Source organism: Aquila chrysaetos, chromosome 11 (assembly GCF_900496995.4).
Source record: "Aquila chrysaetos chrysaetos chromosome 11, bAquChr1.4, whole genome shotgun sequence".
NCBI lineage: Eukaryota > Metazoa > Chordata > Aves > Accipitriformes > Accipitridae > Aquila > Aquila chrysaetos.
In genome coordinates this window covers 35541766-35559237 of record NC_044014.1, presented here as the reverse complement: position 1 = coordinate 35559237, position 17472 = coordinate 35541766, and the positions used below count along the sequence as shown (strand labels likewise).

General features: G+C 43.2%; 1 protein-coding gene across 3 annotated transcripts in view; it reads right to left on the bottom strand.

Moving 5' to 3' along the window:
• Window positions 1-17472, bottom strand: part of RNLS (renalase, FAD dependent amine oxidase) — an 81582-nt gene that overhangs the window by 22590 nt on the left and 41520 nt on the right. Inside the window, exon 5 of one of the 3 annotated variants that reach the window (XM_030030846.2) lies at window positions 1585-3128. The exons of the other annotated variants lie outside the window; for them this stretch is intronic. Within the exon in view, the coding sequence (XP_029886706.1) occupies window positions 2704-3128 (425 nt within the window). The 3' untranslated portion in view covers window positions 1585-2703. Of the gene's footprint in view, window positions 1-1584; window positions 3129-17472 lie in introns of those variants that run through there. 3 annotated transcript variants of the gene reach the window in all.

The following is a 17472-nucleotide window of genomic DNA, read 5'->3' as shown; positions in this document are numbered from 1 at the left end:
TGTTGTGGCCCCCAGTACAAGGGAGACAACAACCAACTGAATAAAGTCCTATGCAGGGTCACTAATGTGGTCCACTAAAGGGGGTCTCCATTCCCGGGGACTGCCCCGACTCACCTGGACACAGCCCCAAACAACTTGCTGCAGCTGTGGTGTTGGACCTGCTGGGAGCAGTGTTAGGGTGGAGACCCCCATCCTGGTGCCTCCAGCTGGAGTTGGTGGGACTGGGTGATTCTGCGTACCTTAACCATGCCAAAGCCACCTCCATGTGACTGCAATTAATGTGCTTCAGAGAAGAACGCTGGCGTGACTGACCTTGCTGTCATGACTAATGCTGCTCCTCAGAACTTGCAACCAGGACGGCTTCATCACACAATCACTCCATCAACACACACTCTCTCCCTGGGAACCGATATTCACTGCTGTGCCAAGGCGAAACTCTAGGAACCAGGGCTATAAATCAAACCTCTGTGCATGGTGCCGAGATGCATGCACTCCTGAGTCACACAGTGCTAGCCAGGGGCAAGAGTCCAGTAGCACTGGCAGAGTGTTTTCTAGCAGGATGCACACTTGAGAGCACATTCGGTTGTGCTGAGAAGTCCTTGCAACAACTGCCACTAAACCTGTAAAGCCTACATACCACTGGTCTGCATCAATGTCCATTCCCACCACAGCTACTGTCACACTCCCTTCTCAAACAGCATCAAGGCTGCCTGTGTTCGGAGTCTATTTACATGCAGAGGACATTGAGCAGGGGAGAGTGTGATTCCTGAGCCAATCCTGGTGGAGGAGAGGGCTGGTGTCACCATACCTCTTACCAACCTGTGGGTGACCATTTCAGCTGTGCAAGTCTACAGGTGCCGAGTCCAAACTCCTTGACATGACTGGTCCATTCTGGCAACATTTCCATGTGGCCTCCCAAAATGTACAGGGGCACAATTCATGTCCCTATTCAGTGTCCTGTGAGAGACTCAATAAGTAAAGCCATGAAGCCTACTACATCTCAAGAAGCCTTAGTGAACCACCAGGGAAGGTTCACCAAAGATATTGACTCCTTCTTCACAGACAGGTGCCTTCTACAGGAGGATGCATGGTCTGCAGTCACAATCTCTCACCTGAAAACCCACCATGCTACTCACAGGTATCTGCCCCATCCCACTGTTTCTCTAGTTGCGTATTTTTTCCATGAAGTCTCTCTACTCTATTCCTCTTGTCTTGGTTTCAGCTGGGATAGAGTTAATTGTCTTCCTAGTAGCTGGTATGGTGCTATGTTTTGAGTTCAGTATGCAAAGAATGTTGATAACACTGATGTTTTCTGTTGTTGCTAAGTAGTGTTTAGTCTCAAGTCAAGGATTTTTCAGCTTCTCAAGCCCCGCCAGCAAGAAAGCTGGAGGGGCACGACAAGTTGGCCCAGGACATAGCCAGGGCAGCTGACCCAAACTGGCCAAAGGGGTATTCCATACCATGGGACGTCATGCCTAGTATATAAACTGGGGGGAGTGGGGTGGGGGGAATTGCCGCTTGGGGACTAGCTGGGTGTCGATCGGGAGGTGGTGAGCAACTGCACTGCACATCATTTGTACATTCCAATCCTTTTATTATTACTGTTGTCATTTTATTAGTGTTATCATTATCATTATCAGTTTCTTCTTTTCTGTTCTATTAAACCATTCTTATCTCAACCCACGAGTTTTACTTCTTTTCCCGATTTTCTCCCCCATCCCACTGGGTCGGGAGTGGGGAGTGAGTGAGCAGCTGCGTGGTGCTTAGTTGCTGGCTGGGGTTAAACCACGACACTCTGCATGTCATGAAGAAGACTGATTTCGGAGGCTGCTTTCTGTCTCCTCCCCTGAAACAGTAACCTCACGTACAGAGTGCTCTCCTAACCAAGGTTCCTGGCTGGTCTCCCCCACTCCACCATGACCTCCACACCCACACCAGCCTTACCTAATCACCAGCACACCAGAGGATCACAAGTCAGATTCCATCTCAAATGCCATCAGAAATAAACCTTGAAAAGCCCTGAAGAAAAACCCTTACAAATTTTAACATAAATATGCTGGGAAACAGAGAAATGCAGGGGGCAGAAAGAAACACTGATCGACCATGAAAGCTCGGGAGAGGAAAGGAAGAGAAATAAGGTGTCTGGCGCTAGGGGTGGCGGTGGTGGAGCTGCCTGATAGAGGAAGCCATAGGATAGGCCTGCCCAGGAGGGTAGGACTGGCTGAGCACAATGGGGTTTGAAGAAGCTCCCCTTCCTTCTCCAGTCCCATGTCCCCTCTGAGAAGGTGTTGAGGGGGCCAAGCTGTGTCTCACCTCACCCCTGCACCTAGATCTTTCCAAGGAGGATCCATGGACCTCAGGAACTCCTCTAAGCCTTGGGTCAAAGACCCCTCAACCTCTGCTGTCACCTTCCCTTGGCAAAGCTGCCTCCATGTAAGTTGTGGCACGGTAGGGTTCCCATTTGTTATACCACTGGTCTGTGACCAAGACCCAGTAACAGTTTAGCATGGAGAATGCTGTTGGTATGCTACTGAACCCTTGAACGCGTTTCTGCAGCACACATACATGCTCTCTATGGAAGAACAACCTCATACATGCTCCAGAGAAAACCAGAGAGCGGTGGTTGCAAGAGCTGCTCTTCAAGGTCATTTCTTCTTGCTTCACCCTGAGCATGTCCCAGCTGAGGATCTTGTGGCTCCCATCTCACCCCAGGACTCCAGATGTGGTACAGACCCCCTGTCTGTGTGTGTGCCACCTGGCCAGCCAGTTCCGAAAGCCACAGTGTGCAAAGCACCCTGCCCAGGCTCGCTCTGCCTTCCTCCGGGCCAGGCTGCTCCCCTGGGGCCCAGGGCTCCTGGGTGCACAGGGCTCCATGCCAAACCTCCAGAGCAGCCTGGCAGGGCGGCCACCCTGGCCTGTGGTGAGGTGCTGGCTTTCATCCCAGCTTTTCATGCCATTCAAAGTTTTTGCGTTGACCAGGGCACTGGCAGGACTACCCCAGCTCCGCGAGTCTCCTGTAGGCTGCCATCTCCATCCTCCTCCATTCTTCCCCTCTTCCACAGCTTCTCTCCAGCTTCTGCAGCCCCCAGGACCAGATTTCATGGCATGGCACCACTGCTTGGCAAAGCCTGCGATGAGGAGGGGAAGGGAGTGGATTAAGCAGGGACGCAGGGCAGGCTGGACAACTGCCCCGGAGGAAAGAATGCCAGCACAAGAGGACCTCGCACATCCCGCCCCACTGGAAATGTTCCCTGGCCTGTGCTAACTTCCTGCTCAAGCCGTGAATTTAACAGTGCAGGCACATGGTGCCAGCATCCGGGAACTGTCTCGGGGGCTCTTTACTGCCAAGTCGGAACGGTGACGTTAGTGATTTCAGCAGTGCTTGTCCCAGTTCCTCCTGGCAGACCACAAGAGCCCAGACAGGGAACAGAGCTGCTGCTAAACACATGCCACATGGCAGAGGGGACAGATCTTGTCCAGAAAGTATCCATCCAGACCATCCTCTTTCAGGTAAGGGCTCTGCACAGCTGGGTTTTGAGACGTCCATCACCAGCAGGCCCACTTCTTACAGCTATGATAAATAATCACAATTCTTACACATTCTTGCTGTGCTTCAAAAGAATATAAAAGTCCTATAAACAAGCAAATAAATGTGAAGCTGCAATGTCCCATCTAAAACACTACTCTTTGTCCAGGTTACTTAGACAACTCATTTCCCCTTGGGAAAAAAAAAATAAACAAGACCTCCTCGAGCCTGTGAAGCAAATTCCCCCGGCAAAGCTCAGCATGCAGAAACCTCTGTGCTGTGGGAATGTGTCTGACATAGAGATGAACTGCCCAGCTTGGGGGATGTAGGCGCCGAGCCACCTAAGGCCATACCCTGCCTCTGCTTCGCAGCACATGGTCTGCTGCAGGGGAAGGGACCAGGGGGGTTAAATTTGCTCAGGCAAACGGTTTATTACATGGAGTACTTCAGCAGGTACAACCTTCACAACGTTAAGTGTTGCCAAAGCCGAGCCAGCCACTTGGCTCTGAAGTACCTCATTTAAGACTTAACATTGCTTTATGGACCTGTCCTCACAAGCTATAAAGTTCCAGAAGGTGTTAGGGGTCATTGGGGACGGATGCTGAACAGCAGTGTGGTAATCAAAGTTACAATTTTATCAGCTTTAAGTATACACACACACATGGAGCTTGGCCAGGGGATGCTGGGGAAAGCAGATGAAGGCAGGCAACGAGCCCAGCTGAGCAACCTCCCTCCCAGGAGAGGGGAGAAGAGGGAGGGCAGGCAGCTTCGAGGGTGTGGGCACCAGCCAGAAGTGACGGAGCTGTGACTTAACAGATCAAAGAGCTGTAAACACCTAGGATGGCTCGTTCACAGCAACGAGGGAAAGAACAGCTTCGCTTTTCAAAGCCTTGGGGAGATGGAATAACACATAGGCTAAGGACACCCGGTTATGCTGCCCAGCGCTTGCAGGTGTTTCGGGGACAGTGGCAGGCTGCTCACCAGCGAGAAGTGAACCCCAGCAACACTGAGGAGTTTCTCCAGATTCAGTCCTGCCCTGTCCTTGGCAGGAGGGCAGAGCTGGAAAGGAACCTGCAGGGTGAAAACAGAGGGGCAGCGCTGCGATGCTAGCCACACCACATGCAAGTGCACTGGACTCATGGACAGGCTCAGGCTTGAGCCAGCTGCAGCAGGTCGCTGAAGGCCGAGTCCCAGTGAGTCGGGGCATCCCCAGGGATGGGGATCCCCCACTGCTCAGGGCCCTGTCCCTGGGATACCCCGCTCGGTCTGTTTCCTTGGGGCCGGATGGGGTTTCCCGTGCTGCAGCCGTGCCAGTGCCTCTGGTCTCTTTCTGACCATACCATAAACAAGAAATGACTAATACTCATTGTCCCAAACAGTCAGGTTTATAGTTCAAAATTAAGAAGTGTATTAATTCAATCACTGATGTATGTTTGCTAACCAATTTGCTTAATTATTGCTTACATTTTTTAAAAATAATGTCTGTGGTTCATCGGATTCTAAACTGCTGCAAATTTACAAAACTGAGGAAGTTTTTATAGCTTGAGAAGACAGGCAATAAAGTGACGTCAAGTTTGAAATCCAGCAACAAAAAAGCTGAACTGTATGCGAAAACAATGCTGCGAGTTGTAAGACTGAGGTTTTTCCCCTGCTTCATCCATTATGCGTTTTAGCAAGGCCAACAAGTTGATCTAAGGACATGAAGAGAGGCTTCATTTTAAATTTCCATACTTTTATTGGTTTAAATGAAAACCAGACTGTTGTTTTAATGTTGTGTATGAAACCACAAAATAACTATTAATTTTTCCCCTTCCAACAAAAACGGTTAAGATGATTTTAATAACATTTTGGGAAAAAAAACAGCTTTCAGACCACAGAATCATCCAGCATACAAGAATCAGCCATAGCGATATTTTTAAAGCAGTGCATAAAGACATGAATATCTTACATTTTCCACTGAAAAACTCAGCTACAGCTGCACTGCAAATGCCACTGAAGTAAATGTCCTCTGGAGATTTCATCACATCAAAGCAAGGGGCATGTATACTTTATTTGCTGTTTCTCTAGACACTGACAGCAGAGTGGATTACTTATCTGTAACACTCAATAAATATAGTAACAGCCTTTTATCTGCTGTTCCAGTATTTAATGTCACCTCACTGCCTCACTCATGTTGTGGGAAGGAGAGGACCCAGAGATCCCATTAGGGCCAGCAAGAGAGAGGAGAGCCAAGGCTTCAGCTGGCAGGCTGGGAGCACAGGCACTACGCCATTCAGGAGTCCAGGACTGAGCCCAGCCTACCATCACAGAGGCCAGGAAAGCAAAAATAAACCCAGTTGCTCCAATGGCCAAGAACCGAGTAGGACGATCAAGGTTTAGTCCTGGATGTTTAGTCATTTGCCAGCAAGTAAGGGAGAGGATTGCAATATGCACCTTTACCTGCAGGAAGGCACTGCAGGAGCTAGATAGCACCCAGATCATTCACCACCAGCTTGTGGCAGTTGTCAGAGGCTCCAGCAAGGACTGGACTTGCAACTGCAGTTTTGAGCAAGCAGAGATGGGCAAGAGAACTGATGGGCTGGTAGAGGATTCAGGTCAGTCTGGTAACTGAAACAGTAGTTAGGTTACCCGTAACTTCACACAAAGTCCCATGTACCTGTCACCGTAGGTCACAGCTGCTGGGCACCGGGAGAAAGCATGTTCAGAACTGCAGGGAAAAGCAGATGCTGCAATGTGAGATGCATTTAAAATAATACTTGTTTTGGAAAGTTTTGCTATTCCTAATTCAGTACTTCTAAAAGCTTGTGGATACTTATCTCCCTTATAAAGTCACCACATGATTTTAGAGCTCAGCTGGGATGCTTGTACCCAGCTCTTGCATGCATATAAGGATGTATGGGCAAACTTGGGTAAACAAATTGAGATGCTGGTTTGAAAGACTTCCAGGGATGAGAGGGAAAACACTCTTATTTTGTTTCACCGTCCAGTCTTGCTGGGCAGCACAGAGAATGTTGCATCCTGACAACTAGCAGCTTCAAAGAAGACAACAGCCAGCCAGATACAGCTTGTGTTTTATCGCACACAGCTATCGCCTGATATATTCAAAATCACTTACTAGGTATGACCAGGGTAACTAAATCTAGAGACATCTAGACATTACCAGCCACCAAAGCACTAAGAAAAAAACCTACAGCAGTACTTTTAACGAATGATAGTGCTATTAAAGCAGCAAAGTATGAGGATGCTGGACTTACAGTTTTTTCTTTTAGGAAAAGATTGCTCTTTTTAATCTTAACTTCTTTTACTGGAAACTCCTTATTCTTCTAATAATCTGACAGCTTTAGCTTTGGTGGGAATAGCATTAGAGCCTAGCTTGAGCTTTTTGACTTTTCCAGAGTATCCTCCCAAATTCAGTGTAACTCCTGCTCCTTGTGGGCCTGCTTTCAGCACTTTCTTAAGTCATTCCTAGCAAGCAGGTCTGACACAAGTGCCTCCGATGGGACTAGTGGTTTCTGCTAAGCACAACAGTCCTGCTGGGGCTGTAAGAAATCAGGAAAAATGAAAATACTCTGAAGGATACTGTGATTTGTATCAAGGGATGAAACAGTCCCCCATATCCATCCACAAGGACTACAGGAGGGAAAAGGTGCTTCTACAGTTACCCTCTATTCCTCCCCGCTTGAGTTTTAGCAAGTAAAAACTTCAGCTGAAGCTTTGCTGGTGACTGTGGCTTACCCAGTGCCTCAGTACCAGCTCCTGCTTTGACATATTTGGAAAGAAAATATCCCTTTCATCTATTGAAAGGCTCAGCATCAAGGCTGGACAGCGAGATGCCCATGCATCCTAGGAGGAAACCAGCTATCTTTTGTCACTGCCCAGCCACCCCCCAGTTTTCAGGACTATAGCTTCCTCTTCTGGAAACAAAACCCATCCTGCCCAACTCCCCGTCCCCACCTGCTGTGGGATGGCACAAAGATAAATAAAACATTCTGCCTGTTTCCTCTTATTCTCTCTCCCACCTTCTAGAAAATTTTGTCAGGCATATGGATGCAAGAAAACCTGACAAATTTATGAAGGATGTTAGGAGGTGTTGCTTATTTTCCAGCAGATGGATAAGCTGGTAATCCCCTAGTACTCAACTCAGCCTTTGACTAGGTAGGTTTCTTTCCACCTTCTTCATTTTTTCCACACTTTATTTCTGTGACCATACGTTTCTCTCACAGCTATGCCCTCAATAACCCTGCTACTGACACTATCCCCCAAAAGGTTTTATTTCCTTAGACTGCTTTGCTTAAGATTTTATTTGCAGCATCTTAGTGATACGCTGACAGCAAATCTAAATGTGTCAGTCAGATGTTGTCAGTGACACAGTATTTGTCAGTGGCTAGTGATCACCACTATTTTAAAAGTTAAAAGGAAACTCAGTGGTTAAACAGCAACAAAGATATTTTTAGCAGAGGTATCAAGTTAAGAGATTTTAATAAGACGCTCACCCAGCACAATAGGCAGCTCAGCTAAGTACCTGGAGATACAGTTTATTGTCACAGCTGACAGAGTGCTGCCATAGCTCTGTTCAGGAGATGAATTATTCAGGATGGCACATTATCATAACCTTCACACAGCAAAGCCTCCTTGGATGGCAACCTCTTCTTCCTTGACAGGCTTGAGGAGACTGTTTCTCCTGCTCCCCAGAGCAAGAAGCTGCTGCCCTGAACTCTCTAGCTGAGTGGTGACAAAGGACAGACTTTTCAGGCAATCCCCCTCTACAGAGTCATCAAGGCTAACACTGCGCAATGACACTGGCCCTCTGCCACTGTGCTGACCGTTTCAAGATGCAGGCTGTTCATGCTTCTGCCTTTGCGTAGGAGGGAGCAGAGGTTATGAGAAAGGCTTCATTTTTAACCTCAGCTTCCTCATCAAACAGCTTGAGATTTTTTTAAAAAGGCAGCGTAACAGTTAAATGCACCCATGCCTATATCTGCATTGAAATACTCACTAAACGTAGTTATGTGTTGCAATATACTTTTCATTTTCTTATTATGCTCAGCTTTTGTTTGAATAATCCTTTTTGGATCCAACGCAACGTTCACTGCTGCGTGTATGCAACGTCTGTAACAGCTTAAATAATTACTTCAAATCACTGTGGTCCTGACTGACATAAAGCTTCTTTATCTAAAGTTTGTGGCACATGAAGGAAAAGCACATTTAGAAATGTAGATGATGAAGTGGAAAAAAAGATGCTGGGAAAAAAAGACAGTACAAGTGATTTTTTTATGAAGTTTATGATTTTGAGAACTAAGCTTGAATACCTGTCCACTAGCTACTCTCGATAAGATGATTAGCAATTCACTCACTATTAAACTAAAACCTCCATCAATTTTCACAAGAAACATTTACATTAATCTTCTACAGCACTGTACGTTGTGTTCGGGTCAACTTTTGCTATCAACAGAGAAATGAAACTGCACCATTTCTAGAACTGGGGACAAAGCTGGCCCAAGGGCAGAATACCACCAGCTCCTGTCTCCTGGAAGAAGGGCAGGTGAGAAAAGAGGAGGAATGAGGAACCAGGGGAGACGCTCCATGGGATCTTTGCCAAACACTGGACCATGCTGCTGCTGCTGCACTAGCATTCATTCAGCAGTACAGAAAAGGCTGTACTGCTCTGAGAGCTGATGCATTCGGGTGCGTGCACCCTGGCACCATCCCAAAGGCCAAGCCCGGTGCCTGCCTCCTCCAGCCCAAACCGGCATAGATCGTGTGGTTTTGTTGTAGGAGATTGGTATAGGAGCACGTTGCAAAATTATCTTTCCTTTCTCTCCCTTTAAATTGATCCCCGTTATACCCACTTATATGCTCAGGTCATACTTTTAACCAAAATAATCCCTGATCCAAAGCAATAATCTTTTTTGTTACTTTTCATATATAATTCAATTTTTAAATTTAACAAACCTCTATCCTCCTTCCACAATTCCGTAGCTTATTCTTAACCTGTATGCTGTATTACACACATCTGAGGAGCTTCATGCTGTTCTCTTCAGCCTCTATGCTCAGTGTCCAATCTGCAGGTGGATTTAATGCATATGTTGATATTAGCTTCACAATTTTTGTATTTGTATTAATGGGGAAAACAACTTTTCAAATTCATTATTTGGATGACTGGGTTGTGAGTGCAGAAGCTGACTCTTAACCAAAAATCCAGTCATTTCCTCAGTGATGCCATCAGAAGCAATGCAGCACCTGAAGATGTGTACAATGACGGCACACAGCATTTTAGTCTCATGAACCTGCAGCATATGTGATGCTGACACACAACACACCATGGAAATGCCTCTCACTGTGGTTTATTGTATCTATGGTTTTGATTCAAAATTAACAACATCTTAGTTTAAAATATGAACCTCTGCTAAGCTTCCACCCTGGGAAGAACAGGATATGACATTTATAAGCAAGTAAAACTAAAGGAGAAGACAATAACTGATTTTTCACAATCCAAACTCTTCCTACGGTTACATCACCACCCGCCTGGGGAAAGAAAGCCAGTCTTGTAATGGTTCAAAATGCCCATATTTTAGCTGGGAAATTTCTTCCAGTTTTGCCAGGGAGGTAGCAGAAATAAATACCTCTGTGGAGCCACCAGGACAGACTGACTCCTTCCAGCAGGGAACAAAGATATCCAGGATTTTCCAGATTTTGGACATGCTTGGAAATCAGAGCCACTTACAAAGAACCCCAAGAAATTAGTCAATAAAGTCCAAATAAAAAATATAATACACATGTACACTCCAGTTTCTACTTTGTAGGCATTTATACGTAATGACATAGAATATCTATATGACATGCCATCATATAACTCTCACTAGCACAACCGCAAATACAGTTTCCATACTATAGGCAGAGCAACATTTATTATGTGTTATTCTTGCAAAGCCCGCTAGTTTCTGTGACTGGCATTGAAGTCGACAGAAGCTGAAGACATCTTTGAGAAAATCTGATTTTATTCAGAAACCTCTGTATAGATTTAAAATCTCATCTTTGAGCTAAGAGACTTGGAAAAGTTTAGCTAAAAAATAAATAAAGCTCATTGTCACATTTCCTCTAGATTAATTTGCAAATTAATCCAGATCCATCTTCCTGCTGTGCCATGTCATTACGGAGGACTTAGAAGGGTTTCCTTCCTACACCAAGTTACAAAGTACTACACACAGTTCTGCTGCTCTCTGGTGCCAAAATGTAAAAGCTCATTACTTACATAATCATCATCATAAAACATTTAGCAAATAACTTATGCATCTACTGTACACAGCATTGAGCTGAATAATAAAGTTGAGAGGATTTATTTTCTTTAAGTATGACACTAGGTGCTGAAATAGCATTAAAAGCTTTTCAAGGCAACAAAGAAAGATGTTGGCTTACTGCTCTGTGTTTTGACTTGGACAGAATAAACACATAAATAAATTGAATTAGATCTGCCTGATGTTTCTGGCTTCTGGGCTGCAGCTCCCCACTGACTACGGTGGAAGACCCTAATGGCACGCAAAGCCGAAGCGCAGCAACTGGAGGCTTATCTGCACGGTCTCAGTACAGACTGACTCCTTGCAACACTTCCCTATTACTAAACTCAAGTCAATACCTGTAATGCAATACCAGACAGTGGTAATGCACACTCACAGAATCAAAATGCAGCTTTACAATAATGGACAACAAAGATATTTCAATTTAAGTAAGTACTAGAGAAAATGCTTTCAGGCATCAATTATTGAGGAAGGATTCAGCTGGCCACTGGAAATTTCCACTTAAGACAAAAAAATTAACATATTTTCCTCTACTTTTAAAGTAGACGAGCTTGTCTAGCTCATTACCAGGAGGACACAAAAGGAAAGAATACAGGGTAGAACTGTGAACATCAAAAAGATGCAAGAATTGTATTCAGCTTTTACAAGAACCCCCTTGGGGTGATTTTTAGGGGATTTTTTTCCCCCCATTCAGGCCAGACTTGTTAGTAAGTTTCAGTATTACCTCTATTCAGACCTCTCCTCTTTTCATTTTCTGAATCAGTCTGAACAGCTTTATTGGGCTTTCCAGTTCTTGTGCTGGAAGAGCGGTTTATACATCCAGAGACTGCTAATACAATGCAGCTGTCTCTTACAGGCTGAAGAATCCCAGGCTATTTAGTCATCCCTTGCCGAGAAGCCACTCCATGCCTTTGGCCATCCAGCCCTGTGGGCATCTGAAGCTTTTTGAATGATGAAAACACAACTGCATGCAATATTGAAGTTGCAGGCACACCAAGGATGTATCTAGCAGCATCATGATAGCCCCCTTTTCTATTCTCTATTTAATGTTTAACATTCAGTTTTCTTTCACAGTCCTAGGGAGAGATGAGCTTGTATTTTCATCAAATCTCAAGCTCTCACCAAAGTTGGTCAGATCAGGTCTCTGCATCAGATATATGAAGTTAGGATTGTTTTATTCAAACACTTCACATATTTACGCTTCCAACCACAAAATAAAAGGGGGACAGAAGAAACAACTGCCCTCTGTGAAGAGAAATAGAACATGTTATAGGGAATGGTGTCTGTATTCACTTAAAACAGTATCTGAATGGAGCTGGTGGATCATGGTAGAGGTGGCAAGCATTGGAAGCATTGTGGTGACATGAATTTTGGAAACGACTGGAAGAATACATACAGAAGATGTTCCAATCAACTTTCATCTTACTCGAGCAGGCCAACTACACAACCACACAATCAAGAGAAAAATACTAGAGAACAAGAAGTCTCTCCCTCCCCATCCCTTCTGCTAACACTTACCTGGCTTTCTGTCACAAGGAAGACCCAATGTCAGCTCTGAGCACATCCCAGCCCACCATTGGCACTTTTGCCAGCCATTACTTTGGTACTGCAAGTTTAGTAATACCTTGTATTTCCATGCATTTTCCAGGTAAGAAATACACAAATAGAAGGAGCTTGGCCTAATGAAATCTGAACAGGAGCCCGAGTGGCCAGTTCTGGTCTACCTTCTTGTCTTTGACACTGACCTGCAACATGGCCTTGGGCAAGTCACATAACCTTTTTATATACAGGCTTTCTAGTGCTAAAACAGTAACTAATCCCCTCCTCCTGTGATAGCACAGCTATAGTTCCCATACATTTTTTACTGGTAAGGAAAGATTGTGTTGAATACCGGAAGATCTGTCTGCTGCTTTAACTATTTAAGAAAAATGGTTACTGGGGAACTAAATGACCTTACACATCTGTAGGGAATTTTTGGACATCTATTCTACCATTAATTCTCAATATTAAGTTTTGTTTTCTCAATTCATCATAAACAGTCTCCCTTTTTTAACATTATTAATGACCATGAATTTCTATCTGCCACATAATTTAGCTTAAATGTTTCCAAGCTGCTTCTCTTCAGTTCATTAGTTTGACCTGACGTTGCCTTGGTATTTTATCATCCTCAGATGGGTCATCTAACAGCTCTGCTAATTTCCACTCTCTTCTGCTGCAGTAAACCCAGACCTATTGATGAGGACCTCACTGCATACTGATACATCTCTTGGAAAGGAGAGTGCTGGACCTAGCGAGAATGGTGTTCTCCCAAAATTACTCTCCTGACGCATGCCTAGGCACATCTCCAATCACACTGACCTTGTGTGGTCACTTCACTGAATAAATGTGAACTGTACTGTATTTACTGATTTTGCAATACCTTGAAGTAAGTTGGACACCTGGCTTCTCTAAGAGATGGAAGCCATGATGGTACAGTCAAACATGTACATGGATATGAATATCATTTAGTATGGTTGGTTTTTTTTGTTTTTTTTTTTAAAACCTGCAAAGAATGATTCCCTTATGGAGGGTGTAGGAATCAGCTGCCTAATCTATTCTGCTTCCATCATAGCAAAGCTGGGACCAGCATTAAAGCAAAGCAGCAAACAAAAAGCAGCATAGAACAAATCCCAAAGTGAAAAGGGATTCTGAAGTCAGTCTTAGTATGACGAGTCCTGAAACCACTCAGGAGAGGCAGAGTTGCTGCAAGGAGATGGTTTTCCCTATTTGATAGAGTTCCGTCCTCTCCCTTGGATTGGTGAGCTGAAAACCCAAGAAATCGAATCCTACTGTTCATGTCACCCTATGCTGAGGAAAGTGTCCACTAATTAAAAGGCAAAAAGATCATGATCAGAAAGCTACCAGTGAGAAGTGGAGGAATGGCACTGGCACAGACACATGCCAGTATTGAGGTGCTAGAAAATTCATGACAAATCACACACAAATATTTGCAGAAAAAGTACTAAATAATATTTGGAAGAAGTCTGTGATTTTCTACTGTTGGGAGAAAGCTTCTCATCACAAGCTTAAACACTGGATACATTTAAATGTAATTTAAACTCCCAATGAGGCTTTCAAGTTGATGTTTTCAAAGGCATACAAATTATTTCAGAGGATGGGCTTGTATTCCACTAAGACAAGACAGAGAACTGTGCTTGGTTTGTCAATACACTTACCTATAAGACAAGCAGTAGGAAGATGCAATAGGTTTCAAGGGAAGACAGCAAGACATAAGGTAGAAAGTGAGAGACATTCAGAGATGACACAAGGCAAAGACACTTGTTTCTCACCTCATTACCAGGGAAAACAAATACTTGCTAAATGCAATCCACCACAAATGGGCATGTGTAAACACAATGCTCCTACCAGGGCCTACACTACCTAGCACTACTAGCTTTCTGATTATCAGCCTTTTGCCTAATCACATCTAATTGCTCCCTGTTTCACGGGATTTTTATGAAGCCTTTAATTCACCCCAAATACTTTCTAAAAGCAGTCAGTAAATACACCTGCCTGCCTTATCAGTATTTTAGGGGGTTGTGGGGAAGGAAGTAAAACCATAAACTTCATTATTTCAAGAGGAAAATAAAAACTTTTCTGCAGAGCAGATTTATTATAAAACATAATATCTAATAGGAAAGTTTATTTTTAGAAGCTGTCTGCACTGTAATAATTAGTTCAACAGAATTTGGGACATGCAGTTTCAGGAATTCATATCTTGAGATAAAGCAACATAATACTGGAGCATCACAGGGCTGATGATCTTTATAATCATGTCATGAACATCTACAGATCCAAATTTGGATAGAATTTAAAGTTTAATATTCACAATATTGTGTATAAAATGTAAAAAAAAAATTCAAATCAATTTATTTTCTTTTGAGAAATATCTAAGCAGCCTTGAAAGATAGAGCAAATCCACTGGCTGGGGAAGAACAGTCTATTGGATAATGGGAAATGCCAGGACTTCACAACTACCTGCCTGGACAGACGTTTCCTGCAGCAAGAAATTCTCATCCACCACATCTTTCAGAATTTACATGACTCTCATCTTCTCTAAATATGCCCCAGATAAACCATTTTCTTTTAATCTCACACCAAGTTACATTAGCTTTAATATCAACCACAAAAACTGTGAAATACATAATAATCCCCCTCACATAAGCAAAAAGACCCAGGATATAAAATGCCACTTAGAATTACACATGCCATACTGACACTGTCCATAGGTAAAGCACACATGAGATTTGCCTTTTTTTTTTTTTTTTTTTAATCAAATAGGTTGTGGCTATATTTCTTTCTGGTTTTTATTTTGCTTTTATTTTTTTCCCTGCAGCTAAATTAGTTACAGACTTTATGGGGCTTTCCTCCCAGAAGTTCTAAAAAAGCAAAGACTGAAAAGCTGAAACAAACAATTTTATCCTTTTACTATCTTTAGAAGCGTATTTGAATTCTTATGTGCATATTTCAGTAACTAAAAGGGCAGGGGAGAGGGGAAAACATCATTTCCGATGTATTCCAGCACTGCAAACGGAAGAATCTGATGCAGTGGATAGAAAGAGATATGAAGGAGAGAAAAGGGAAGAAACCAGGACTGAATAAAGAAATGGAAGAAGATAAGCAGAAGGCCAGATGAGAATCAATGTATGGGCGGTATGTACAGAAGAAAGACAACATGAAATACAAGGCAATTGGGCAAGAGGAAAAGACAATGGAAAATAGTAGAGGTAACAGATCTACAAAGAAGTTTACGGAAAACCACTTTTCAAAAAGAAAGTGAAGGATGAATCAAGAGAAATGCAAACTAAATGGGGAAAACATAGAACTGAAAGTTAACAGAGAGGCAGACCAGAATGAAGGCTCACAACCGAGATTAACAGCCACTTTTGTGCATTTCCATGGCAGATGTTCTGTCTCCCTAAATTTAGAAGAGATAATGGGATGAATCCTTTTACTGAATTGGCAGGGTACTTTATTTTCGATTATGTGGTTTAAGAATTAAAGTTGCCTTGACTGGTGCTAAACGTCTGAAAGCCTTGACCATATTCTGGTACCTTCACTATGGGTAATGTAGGTTTTGGAGATATTGCTTATACTAAAATAATTTTTCTATTTTCTCCTTCAACTATCCAGTGTTTTGCAGAACATGCCAGTTTGAGGGTCTGTGTACTTTCTTCAGGTCCAGACCTTAGCCACATAAATAGGCAGGCCCTTTAGTTCCTGATGTTTTCACACTACAATTTAAGCAAATATTTAATGTTGAAATAAGGAACACAAAAGATGTGCTGGTGGAATAAATCTAGTTTGTTGGACACTGCTGAGATTGTTACCAACAGGAGTCCATCCAAATGGAGACATTTAAGTGAGGTTCACAGATGTCACTGGTTCCTTAAGAAAAAAGATGGTTGGAATTTATTTTGCTTCTGCAGTTAACTTAGTCTAAAAAACCACAATATTTGCTTTTAAAATGTCTCACATAACTCAGACAAGTTCAGCTGACCACAGTGGACTCAACATTTAATGCACGGTTGCCTGCAACTGCAGAAAACTAGACATCATGCTCTCAGTGGACCACAGCAGCCCATGCTGCTACCGCTAACACCAGTGTGTCTGTCGAGGATTGCTCTGCTTCCCCAGCTATGTTCTACAGACAGCTATTGCGTGCGTTGCTCCACATTTTAGAGCTCAAATGGGAAATAAGTTTATGGGGCTTTATGCTGGATGACTCCTATCAACCATCTTTACAGTTCAGGGTTAAAACTAATGACTCTTAACAAATTAAATGTCTCTGCTTACTGATGTAAACTTTATAGGAAACCTGCAGTCTGCAGTTACCAACACTTTAATGAAGCTAAGACAGTTTCCAGTTTAAGGTTTTTTTTAATATTTTTAAATTTTTTAAAGATTACTAACTTAGCATTCGGTTGCCAAATATAAATTAAAATTTCCACCCCCCCACCCCACCCCCCGCAACAGGGAATACCTCAGGCTCTAGGAGACATTGTCAGAACTTAAAAACTCTTTAAAGATTTCCACTGTAACTGCTGAAAATAATAATCTAGGGAGCTGCTTTTCTTCTCTCAAATATGCTATGTGATTTGTGATTTACTCTTCTGAACTGCAGAACCATGCCGGAACAGATCTCTACCATAAAGTACCTTAAAAAATTATTATATTCTATAATTGAATGCGCAGCACCACTACCAGTCCCAAACAAGTTTTGAGTCCATTCTGCATTTTCAGAAAGCAAACTGAAAGGCTAAGATAATAAACAAATAAACCTGAATAATGATTCAGGCCCACCAGTAGATGCAATGCTAAAATACACTAAAAATACAATGAATGCAGAAAAGTTCATTTGTATTATTGTCCGAATATAGAACAAAAGGAAGAGAACTTGTATCACATAAGGATGGATGACAAAGCATCTTCAAATACAGAAATACAGTACTGAGAAAGCTGTTACTATTTATAAAGACTTGACTAGCAACAAATAATAGTTTCCACTCAAAAGTACTAGAACAGCTGGCTGATCTCCCTGTGGCCTCTTTGATAGACATTTTTAACATATCCTGGAATTCTAGGGAAATCAGAGATATGGAAGGGTTTGAA